Source organism: Chiloscyllium punctatum, chromosome 49 (genome assembly GCF_047496795.1).
Source record: "Chiloscyllium punctatum isolate Juve2018m chromosome 49, sChiPun1.3, whole genome shotgun sequence".
Classification (NCBI taxonomy): domain Eukaryota; kingdom Metazoa; phylum Chordata; class Chondrichthyes; order Orectolobiformes; family Hemiscylliidae; genus Chiloscyllium; species Chiloscyllium punctatum.
The window spans coordinates 8,262,863-8,275,438 of NC_092787.1; the positions used below are offsets into that span (position 1 = coordinate 8,262,863).

The 12,576-nt window shown below is 38.2% G+C and overlaps 1 protein-coding gene across 4 annotated transcripts in view; it reads left to right on the forward strand.

Annotated features, from left to right (window-relative positions):
- adgrd2 (adhesion G protein-coupled receptor D2) overlaps positions 1–12,576 on the forward strand; it is a 150,960-nt gene that overhangs the window by 68,580 nt on the left and 69,804 nt on the right. For all 4 annotated transcript variants that reach the window (XM_072566238.1, XM_072566237.1, XM_072566236.1 and 1 more), the window contains exons 19-20: positions 1,996–2,111; positions 10,225–10,345. In XM_072566238.1, coding sequence (XP_072422339.1) covers positions 1,996–2,111; positions 10,225–10,345 — 237 coding nt within the window. The remainder of the gene's footprint in view (positions 1–1,995; positions 2,112–10,224; positions 10,346–12,576) is intronic.

Below are 12,576 nucleotides of genomic sequence, written 5' to 3' on the forward strand. Positions count from 1 at the left end.
GTTGATGTGGATGGGATGTTTCCTCTTGTGGGAAAATTGAGAACTAGGAGGTTACTGTTCCAAAATAAGGACTCACTATTTAAGACCAAAATTAGCTGTTCTTTTTTCTCTGTGGGTTGTGAAACTTTGGAACTCTCCCCTTGAGACTGGACCTTCCAAACCCATGGCACCTACCACCCAGGAGGACAAAAACTAGTTCATCTCCGAGCCCCATATCTTCCGCACTTTGAAATATATCACCATTCTTTTGGTGTCACTGGGTAAAATCTTCCAAACTCCCTCCCTGACATCATTGCAGGCTTATCTACGCCAATGTACTGTATTGGCTCAATAACGTAGCTCACCATCACTTTCTTAAGGGCTACTAGGGATGGGCAATAAACGCTGGCTTAGACATTGATATCTAAATCCTTTGAGCGAATATGAATGAATAAGAATTTCTCTAAAAGTTGTGGAAGCAGAGTTTTTGAGTATTTTTGCAGCTGAGTTGAATAGATATTTGACTAACATGTGAGGTGTTGAAAGATTATTCGGGATGGTTGGGTATGTGGAGAAAACATACGAGACATGATCTTAATGATTGCCAGAGTATCCTCGAGAGGCAGCGTGCCCTCCTGCTTCGAATTCCTATGTTTGACTGTTCTCCTTCGCTGATCCTGCACTAGATCAATAGTTGACTATTGTGCCATGTATGCAATAGCCATATGCTTAACTGTATTTGGCAAATTTGGATTCGTGGCATTTTCCACTGGCCACTCCTATGACTTATGTAGATGGTGGCCACTTATGACTGCTCTGTTTGTTGTACAGGGGGATGTAGGTGAGGGCTCTCTTTAGCATGTATGTGGTCACAAAACTTTGTTACACCTCCTCAATGAAAGCACTCAAATTTTCTTCACATTGGGTAATTCTGTCCATGTTCCTTAGTCTACCTTCCATTCCTGCATTCATTTTTTTCTGCGATAATCACAGGATTAGTGAAGCACAGAAGGAGGCCATTTAGCCTTCATGTCTATGCTGGCTCACTGAATGAACATCCCACACAGTGCCATTCTCCTGTCTTCTTCCGGCAACCCTGCACATTGTTCCTTTTTAAATAACCTTCAAATTCTTTCCTGAATATCTCAACTGAGCCTGCCTCCACCTGAGTGCAATCCAGACCCTAAACATTTATAGAGTCATAGAGATGTACAGCATGGAAACAGACCCTTCGGTCCAACCCATCCATGCCAACCGGAAATCCCAACCCAGTCTAGTCTGTTACGTGAAAATGTTTATCCTCATATCATTTTTGCTTTTTTTTAACCACTTGATATCTGTGCCTATCCATCCTCAGCCCTTTTACAAGTGGGAACACATTCTCTCTGTTTATTCCAGACTTCTCGTAATTTAGAATAATTTGATTGGATCTCTCTCAGCCTCCTCTTCTCTCAGGAAAACAGTCCCAACTTCTCCAATCGATCATTGTTATAGAAAATTCACAACCCTGCAGCCTTTCTCAGGAATCTCTTCTGCACTTTCTCCAATGCCTTCATATTCTTCCTGAAGTGCAATGATCAAACCTGGACACAATACTCCAGCTGAAACTTGGGGAATAATTCTGCAGTCTAGTTTCAATTGGAAACAGTGTGGACCATTATTACCTGAAGCTCTGTTTGCTTCCTGTCGATTATAGCCATTCCTGTAGTTGTACAAATGTGCAGGGAGATTATCCTAATTGTATTCAGGAAGCAACACCATAGAATCTAACAAGGTCAGCTGATTATTTTTGCGTAAAGTCCTGAATGTACATTTACACTTGGATGCAATTGCTGAAATGGCTATTTTCAATCTAGATATATTACCTTCGCTTTTCACCTTGTTTCCTTTTCACATATCTGAGTCACTCTACAGTTCATAATAACTGAAACAATTCACTATATTAAAGACGCTAACTGCTACCTATCAGCTGCAGAAGGTGTAAAATGGGGCAATTTTTATTTTTTCCAATCACAGATCAATACATTTGTACTTTTACGTGTGGTAATGATCACTATTACAAGCTCACAACGGCACTCCATGATGTTGGCATCAGACAGCAGCCTGGCACAACGTGCTTTGTGCCGGATATGGTGAGTCATTGTGAAATTTATATCTGTTTTTGTAAGCAGTACAAGGTGAAGGGTAATCCATATTTTGTTAATGTACCTTATGTAATCTGAGGATAGTTAAGCTGTACTTGCACTTCAAATGAGAAATGCATTTAGTGAAACGGTACTGATGCTTTTGACAGGATATACTATATCAATTCTAATCTGCAAATACAAGTCAAATTGATTAAAAGCCATGTTTAAAAGCATGAAAAAGTGTCTCAAGGGAAGCTGCAGATTGAAATATACTTATAAATTTCCAATATTCTTCTCAATTGTGCCTTGTTCTGATTCTGTGCACTGTGAATGTACACAAGCATTCTTATTGATTTTAGTTAAAAATCACACAACCCCAGATTTAGTCCAAACACTACCTTCCAATTAAACCTGTTGGACTATAACCTAGTGTTGTGTGATCTTTAACTTTGTACACCCCAGTCCAACACCGGCATCTCCATATCATTCTTATTGATTACTTTTTGATCCAGGTACCCAATGTCCAATATAACCTTGAAATGCTTCTGGTACATCCAAAATCTAGAGTTGGGGCAACACATTTTGGCTAGAAAATCGGAAGAAAAGCTTTTTATGCTAGTTTTCAATCCTGAAACAGAGTAGCTGAAGTTTCAAACATGATTTGACCTTCTTTATGATCTACTCAGCAGAGTGAAGAATGTAGTGGGATAAAGGACTGGCACCAATAGTGAAGTGGAGAGGAATGACAGGGAGCACAAAACCAAAAAAACAGTGATTTGTGTTGGAATTTAGGGCTGACAAATATCACAGGGGTTTTGCGGAGCACGGGTGTAGACTTGTTTGAAGATAACAGTGGAAATGCAAAGAGTCAAAACACTGGGCAACAGGCAGTGCAGTTAGGTGACTGGTGTGCAGGGCAGGGTACAACTATTGTGTCACCTGTAAGTTATTTAACTGAGGGTAACTGAGAATGTGTGGTGCATCCTCCTTAAATGCTACTCCATTTTTCTTTCTTTTAGTCTCTCCTGCTCTTCCTTAGGATATTTACATGAAATGGTGACAGTGTGGATGTGTCATCACATTGCCTAGTGATCTTGTTCCGACAACTGTCTCAACCTTTAGTCTCAGAGACTTCACAAGCTGAACCCTTCACCTTGGAATCTTACAAGTCTCTCACGCACACACACACACACAATCTGTTGAAAGTTTTCCTCTTTGTATGCGACTAGACTCGTTTCATCATCATTTGTCCTTATCCTAGCTCAAGTGGGCTGTTTGTTAATTGGAAAAGACCAAGAAACAGAAATATTTCTGTTTATATTCAGTGAAATGATTCACAGAACATTTAAGTCACTTGTACTGAGTCATGCATTATTCTCACAATCTGACTCGTTCAGACACTCTTTATTTCTTTCAATGTCTCACAGACACATTAGTTTCTCTGATGGGTTCAGTATATTGCTTTCATGATTCAATTTGCTTTGATTCAGTGAGACACTTGGGTCTTTCAAGAATTAATCACAACTCACCATGACATTCTCAACTTGAACAGCAAATGACTGTGGTAACTTCAACTCTCACTGTAATCTTACCCAATATTAACACTTCAGCTCTCACTGTAATCTTACCCAATATTAACACTTCAGCTCTCACTGTAGTCTTACCCAATATTAATACTTCAGCTCTCACTGGAATCTTACCCACTATTAACACCTCAACTCTCACTGTAGTCTTACCCAACATTAACACTTCAGCTCTCACTGTAGTCTTACCCAATATTAACACCCCAGTTCTAATTGTAGTCTTACCCAATATTAACACCTCAACTCTCACTGTAGTCTGACCCAACATTAACACTTCAACTCTCACTGTAGTCTTACCCAACATTAAAACCTCAACTCTCACTGTAGTCTTACCCAACATTAACACTTCAGCTCTCACTGTAGTCTTACCCAATATTAACACCCCAGTTCTAATTGTAGTCTTACCCAATATTAACACCTCAACTCTCACTGTAGACTGACCCAACATTAACACTTCAACTCTCACTGTAGTCTTACCCAATATGAATACTTCAGCTCTCACTGTTGTCTGACCCAATATTAATATCCCAGCTCTAATTGTAGCCTTACCCAACATTAACACCTCAACTCTCACTGTAGTGTCACCCAACATTAACACCCCAGTTCTCGATGTAGTCTTACCCAATTTTGACACTGCTACTGCTCCTCATCGTGATTTAGTGTGACCCTTGTTCCTTGCAAAAATTCATTTGCCATGGCTGTTTCACACTTGAATTTTTATTTCAGTATTGAGGCCTAATGCTTCATTTATTGACTGGACTCACAGAAATGCTTTTCTTTACTCACTTGCTTTAATGAAATGATTTTATTTTTCCTGTGAATTCAAATTAACACATTTCTGTGATTTTTTTTCATTGCTGGTGAGGTCCATTTACCATTCATTTCCAGGTGTGTTCGTGATATTTGCAAAGATCTCCCAGGTGCTGATACTTTCCAGTATTGTCCTAGAACATTCCATGCAGAGGGATTTCTTGCAAGGAATATGGATCATCTTTGCACCAAATTCACAGTTCAATTTGTCCATGTTGGTCAGTGCTGGTATTGGTTCTGCAAGATCCATTTCCCACCCTACTTCATCCATCTTCATACCTTGGAATTCCTTTTCATCACATTTTTATTCAGCTTTCCTGAAACATATCTATACTATTTCACTCAACGATTCTGTGTGGTAACATGCTTCTTTTGTGACAATTCGCAATATTTTCTTTTGTTTCCCGTTTGTGTCCTTGTTATTTCCAAAGTTTGTTGCAATACTGTCATTAAAAACTCAATGCCCACTAATCAGTATATACTTATTGTAGATATAAATAAACATGGCACCTGCTGTCACATTTACCTGTTTGCCTAAGATGCACTACCCACAAATGAAAACTCATTCTTCTGCAAAGTCAGAAGTCACATTACACCAGCTTATAGTCCAAACAGGTTCTGGATTAGTGATGCTGGAAGAGCACAGCAGTTCAGGCAGTATCCGAGGAGCAGTAAAATCGACATTTCGGGCAAAAGCCCTTCATCAGGAATGAAGTTACCTATAGTCCAAACAGGTTTATTTGAAATTACAAACTTTCAGAGCGCTGCTCCTTCGTCAGATTAAGTCAGACCATCTGATGAAGGAGCAGCGCTCCAAAAGCTTGTGATGTCAAATAAACCTGTTTAGACTATAACCTGGTGTCATGTGACTTCTGACTTTGTCCACCCCAGTCCAACACTGGCACCTCCACATCATTCCTCTGCCCATTGACCCATCTTACTATATCTTAGTTACTTAATTTGTTAATCACAGATTGATCCTTTTTTGCAGTAGGAATAGCAATGAGACTAACAGCAGTCACCTTTATTTACAGGATAAATTGATAGCAATTTATAATGACCACATGTACAGCAAAACATGTCAGCTTGGAATGTACTGTCTGTCTAACCCTGCCTCTGTTCAAGTCGCACTGTGATGGAATTTCACCGCTAGACTTGACAATGAAATATATCTATAACAGCAGTTCTTAGCTACTAGTTATCCACTTAAAACCCCAGCAATCTTTAGGCTTGTCCATTTAACAGTAAGAGATATTTTAAGTGCACAATAAATTTTAATGACTCCCAAAATGTCACTGCACCTGAAAGCTGTTTTTAAGCAAGTGTGCAGTCTAATTCTTTCTGATTTTGAATATAGTTGGAAGTAGAATTCATTTTGAACCTTTTCTTTATGTCTCTTCTATCTCTCTCATCCTTCCATCACCTTTTTTATTTTCACTTTAAATGCATGATTTTATGATGAACAAAATGCACCATCTTGCATGGTTGATTTTGCGAGCCTCAATAAAGGTTGTTCATTTTCAGTAAATGAGGAAGCACATTGTTGATAGCCTTATTCTCAGTGAACTCAGATCATATGGAGAGAGTGCCATGCTTTTTGAGAAACCTGATGGCTGCAAATCAATGAAAAGTCCATGCTGTGTCACTGAGTAATGTAAAGCACAATGGGTGACAATTGCTATTGTATGTTATTGGACCGCAAAATCTGGGCTTCTAGAAGGTGCAATATGTTTCTATTGAATGAAGATGTTAAATTAAAGAAAGCTGTGTTGACAGGTATAATTCATTCGAACATCAACCATCCATTTAGGTGGATAGTGCTGTTAAAAAGGCATACGGTGTGTTAGGTTTCATTGGTAGAGGGATTGAATTCCAGAGCCGCAATATCATGCTGCAACTATACAAAACGCTGGTGCGGCCACACTTGGAATATTGTGTACAGTTCTGGTCCCCATACTTCGGGAAGGAAGTGGAAGCATTGGAAAAGATGGAAGAGATTTACCAGGATGTTGCCTGGTCTGGAGGGAAGGTCTTATGAGGAAAGACTGAGAGACTTGAACCTGTTCTCATTAGCAAGAAGAAGGCGAAGAGGGGGTTTGATAGAGACATACAAGGTGATCAGAGGATTAGATAGGGTAGACAGTAAAAGTCTTTTTCCTAAGATGATAATGTCAGCGTGTACAAGGGGGCATAACTACAAATTGAGGAGTGATAGATTTAAGACAGATGTCAGAGGCAGGTTCTTTACACAGAGAGTGGTAAGGGCGTGGAATGCCCTACCTGCTAATGTAGTCAACTCAGCCACATTAGGGAGATTTAAACAATCCTTAGATAAATGCATGAATGATTTTGGGATAGTGTAGGAGGACGAGCTGAGAATAGTTCACAGGTCGGCGCAACATCAAGGGCCGAAGGGCCTGTTCTGCGCTGTACTGTTCTATGTTCTACGAAATACTCAATCATCGATGTTATTTAGGATGCAACTTTAGAAAATGGAAATAAGTTTAGTTTAAGTTATTTGGCATTTTCTTTTAATTGTGTTAACTTAATCAAATACTCTGGAATGGTCCTGATACCTCTCTTAATTCTTATATCTAGTTGCCCTCTGATACAGGGTCGAGAGTGTGTTGCTGGGAAAGCACAGTATTCTGCAGTACTCAATTTCTCCCTGTCCTCTGACACAGGTTGTACCCCCCCCCCACTAAAAAAAGAATCCAGCAGCCTGGGCACCAGGCCTTCGCTGGACCATGGGAGGGGAAACCTATTCAATGCACATCAAAAGTAATGACCTCACCTTGACTTGTGTGAGTAACATGGCTAATAGATAACTGATTTTCCATTTGGACGCCAAGACAGGATTTAGGGTATTCAAACTGGAGAAAATGTAAGAAAAGGTAATATCAATAAAGATTAATGCAGAATTATCTTAGGGAAAGCCCTAAGGTACTACGGGAGCTGCCTGGAGAGTGTAGGATTAGGGACGTACAACCTGTACTCATTATTATTACCACATAGTTTTTTGATGCTCTAAGATTATTCTGTGATAAAATAACACTAATTTATATGACTCCAATGTAGCATCTTGCTTATAGCAGGAAACAGTTGAAATATTGGTCCATTCACTTAGTATCATGTCCAATTTCTGCTGCTAAATTTGCAGGAGCAATGTATTGTCATTACCAGCATGTAAATCATTCACATGCTATTTTAATTCAGTTCTGCTCTGAATTTCACAAATTCAGCCAAGGATTTCACCCCACAAGTGGCACTTGCCCATATAGACCAGGCAACTAGTTGGAACACAGGGTAAAATTGGCTGTAATCCAGCATCAACAAATTCCACTGTAGCTGAAACCTCGCATATTCAACCACAGTCATCCTTGTGTTCAAGTTGTTTCCATCACAAAGATTCCAACTTTAACTACAATCCCACTGCCTACCCCATCCTGCCATGACCCATCTGCAACTTGAACCTTCATCTATGTCTTTGTATATCTCCAGCCTTGACTATTTCAATCTTTTCCTGGCTGACTTCACATCCTTCCTGTGTCATATACTTTGGTTCATCCAAAACCTTTCTTTCCAGCTGCTGTTGTGCTCCAACCCCTGAAAATCGTACGTCCTCTTGCTGATTTGTGTTGGCTCCCCATCCCTCAATGTAAAATCCTCATCCTAAATCCCTGATAAACGGGTGCTATAGCCGGTGTAATCTTTTTCAGTTCTTCAGACACTCTGACAACTGCATGTACCTCCATCACTGGCTGGTTGTGCAGCCCCTCCTCCCTCAACTCTCCATTAGTGTCTGTATCCTTGGGGTCAGCCATACCTTAAACTCTAGAATTCCTTCTCTAACTATTGCTATCTCTTCACTTCTCTCCTATCTTCTTAAAGCATATTGCACCAAGCTTTTAGTCAATCATTACATTTTTTGCTTCTTTGGGTTGATTTTTGCTACTTTTTGTCTGAAACCACATCTGTGTCCACGCTTTCAGTCATCTGACCCTGCATTTTCCAATGTGCCTCAGTGTCATATTTTGATTCACAATGCTTCTGTGTAGCACCTTGGAATACCTTTCTCCATTAACGCATTATCTAAATGCAAGCTTTTATCCTTATTCCATCAGTTACAATAGAATTGTTAAATTGGTAATGCCAAAATCAGCTAGGTCACTTACTTCTAATAACTTGATACATTGCATTTATTAAGCACCAATATTAAAGTTTAATTGGATATCTACAGATGACCAATCCACCACTCAGATGTTCCACCCAATGCTGAATGCTAAAAATTCCTTTATTGTGTTTTCATTAAAAGGCAAAAGCATATTGTCAAATTAATCCTTTACCAAATTCAACTCTTTTTAAAATTAATTTTATTGCGAAACTTTCTCATCAAATTAGAAAATAAGTCTTTCTCTTTTACTGACACCTAAAGCAGACTTATGATAAATCTGAGTACATTCTATTTAATGTTTAATTCACTATCTTCACCTTAATGCTGGATTCGGGGCACCTTAATGCACAGCTCTGGCCTGACTGCTTAATCAAGGCCATTCTGATTTGTTAATTCAAGAAGGTCATTATAAAAGTGCTTTAAAATCATTGATATATTTTGCGGTGAATAGTAACAGCACATGGTCTATTGCAATTTATTTCATGCTGCACAAACCTTCATTTCCTTAGCCATTCCTATTCCAGATATTTGCAGCTCATCCAGCAGCAAGTGGTACAAGCTCTTGCAAAAAACAGAACACACATCTTCTCCAACATGTCCAGGTGTACTGTCAATAAATGTGTCATTGTCAAAAGTAACTTAGAGTCATTGAGATGTACAGCATGGAAATAGACCCTTCAGTCCAACTTGTCCGTGCCAACCAGATATCCTAACTTAAACTAGTCCCTTTTGCCAGCACTTGGCCCATATCCCTCCAAACCCTTTCTATTCATATCCTCATCTAAATGTCCTTTTAAATGTTGTAATTGTACCTGCTCTTATTGTCTCCTCACACCTTCCTTTCTTCATCTCAAACTTAATTTGCATTCTTACTGCAAGAAAAAAAAATCGTCATTGTCAGTGTTAATGGTAAAATTTAAATGGAAACAACAAGGAAGAATTATTTGCAAAAAAAAAGAAAGCAAAGGTGTTGTGTTACAAAATTGAATTGAATTTATTAAAAAGCCTTACACTAACTTAAAATTGGTGGAGTCGCTCTTTAATTCTTAAGCAAACCAAGTTCCAAAATAACCGATTCATCTTATTTAACTAAAAAAAAAGAACTGCAGATGCTATGAATCAGAAACAAAATCAGAAGTTGCAGGTCTGGTGACCGTTCCTCAGAAACCCCTGTTCTCAGGAAGGGTCATCGGATCTGAAAGGTTAACTCTGATTTCTCTGCACAGATGCTGCCAGACCTGCTGAGCTTTTTCAGCACCTTCTGCTTTTGCATTCTAAATAACTGTCTATTCAGAACATTGCCCATGTTTCAGTAGCATTTGAATGAAGTCTGCACGTGCTGGTGGTGAAGTCTTGAACTTTTTGTCAAAATACCACTTCAGGTAATGCAGCCTGAATTGAATTTGGGCTGGAAACACAATTTCCCAAAATATGCCGCCGCCTCACCAAACTTTTGTTGAACTGTTTACCCATATTACTATATTGATTTAATGTTTTACTTTATTCCGTGTGCAATAACCGGTTTTCTTTGCAATGTTCCTTCTGTTTACAGGACAGCTATCAAGCCTGTAGTGATCCTTCTGCCGGTTTTGGGTCTGACCTGGTTTTGTGGGGTTTTGGTCCATTTCAATATTGTTCTTGCATATATCTTTGTTGCACTTAATTCTTTCCAGGTAAGCATGCACAGTTTTCTTTGTATATATTTGAATATATATTCCTTTCATCAAGAAATATTCAGATGAAGACATATTTCAAAGAATTGTATCAGAAATCTTTTAAATCAGTTTCTTACAAAGTCAGCTTGTGGTGATTAATTGGCTGAGTTGTTTAATGACATATTCCCAAATCAGGAAAAATTTTATTCTTACATTACGCTTTTCACAACCTGAGGATGTCCAAAAGCCAATAAAAACTGACATAGACTTGAATATATAATATCTGTGAAATGAAAGTCCATTAGTTTGCATCTTGAAATGTTTACTTTTTTCATCCTTTGAAGAATGTATGCCAGCTTTTATTTGATGTAGTATTGAACACAGGCAATGCAACAATCACTGTTTCAATGGACTTTAATGGCTGAAAATTGATTAAAACTTAAGAGCCCAAATAGACTCCTTACTAACAAGACTCCTTTCCTGGTATGATTCTCACTAGATAGGAAGGTAATTGAACACATAAGTCAACACATTTGATTTGTAGCAACTGATCTAACAGCTATTGATTTAGGTCATCAAAAAAACCCAGGAACGCTGAAAATCAGATATGCTGAGAGCTAAAGACCTGAGCCTCCATTTTGTGTTTTTGCAAAGCTAGGTTTTATGCCAGCAGCAGAATCTAGCCTTTTTGAGGTTATACATCTTGTAAGTGTTAAACGGGATGACTACAACTCTAAACTTTGTTCAAGCTAATAAGTTTTTCAAAATTTTTGTGTTGCCTGGAATATTATTTCAGTTTTCCAGTGAGTTGTAAGTTGCTGTCTGATTTTTCTCTGCAGTTATAGGATTGCCTTGCAGGTCCCTCTGTTCTGGGAAGTAAGAATTTGTAACTCTACAGGCCTTGCAGACCTTTTGTTTATTTTTTCTCACATTATTTCCTTGAACAAAGTCACAGACTCAGCTACAAAATGCCCTTTTCTAAGCTCATGACTCATTTTTCATGCATTATTTTGATCCTGCTTAAACTTTTCATTATGTGATGAGAAAGAGTTAATTATTTTTAAAGAAATACTGACACAAAGTAATTGGTTGTATAAATCAATTAAAGAAGTCCATCCAACTCTGTAGATGTCAGGCCCTCAAGACAAATTCCTAGTATTTCCTGTATTGAACTACTTTATTCAAGCTAATTAATTCCCAAAAGAATGACAATACAAAAACAATGACCTCTTGCTGGTGTAAAAGTGCAGTGATTAATAGGACAAATGAAATCCTGGTAAGTGAAACACAAATTACATAAAATGCTTAAAACTCATGAATTTCAACTTATCTAGAATTTTTTTGATAAGTAGTTAAAGTAACTGAAGTAATCTGACAGATTGTTAATAATTGCCAAATATTTGGAGAATTGTCTTTTCCATAAATCGTTCAGTTCAGTCCCCATAAAAAATCTACTGTAGAAATAAATCACTTCCCTTCTCATACTGATAGTGTTTCAACTACAGCTGAATTTGGATCAATCTGTTAAAGAGTGAAGCTGATTTGGAAAACTTGAGTTAATCCCACAAAGTAGTCTCTCTCAACTCAAAAGGACAATGCATCTCTTGTTAGAGATGAAACATATAATTTTGGTTCACTTTATTATTCTTAGTTGAGAACCCTATTCATTTAGAGAGTCTTTGTTGACTACACAATATTATTGACTGATAATTTGCTGGGGGAGTTCCTGCACCTAGCAGTTTGAGGAACTGAATTAACATGTACAATTTAAATGACAAGATCTGTGATGTATCCAGAGTTAGTGACTGTATTTTCAGCTTGACAGCACAGGGCTCAGTAACTCCTCCATGCCTACTCCTTACATGACATGATGCACTTTCCACCACGATATTTGTCATGTGGGAGGAGAAAGTGCAATATAATGCAGAAGTTAAACTTTACAAATCCATTCACCACTAAATATTAATGCGGAAGTAAATGACTGACTTTGTTGTATTTCTTGGCTGTTTCATGTCATGCAAACTGATCTATGGGTGTCAAAAATTTTGAAGGAGTGCTATTTAATGATGTGAACTTGCAGGGTAATCTGGTGGATCTATTATCACTGTTTGTTTTGATTGTTGGAAGTAAAGTGAAAGAAATTGCAGGAGGAAAAGTAGTAGGGAGAGCATTTGAAATCTAGCATGCTTTTTCATGATCTTCATACCTCCATCCATGTAACTGGGCTTGTAATAACGTGTATTGCTTTA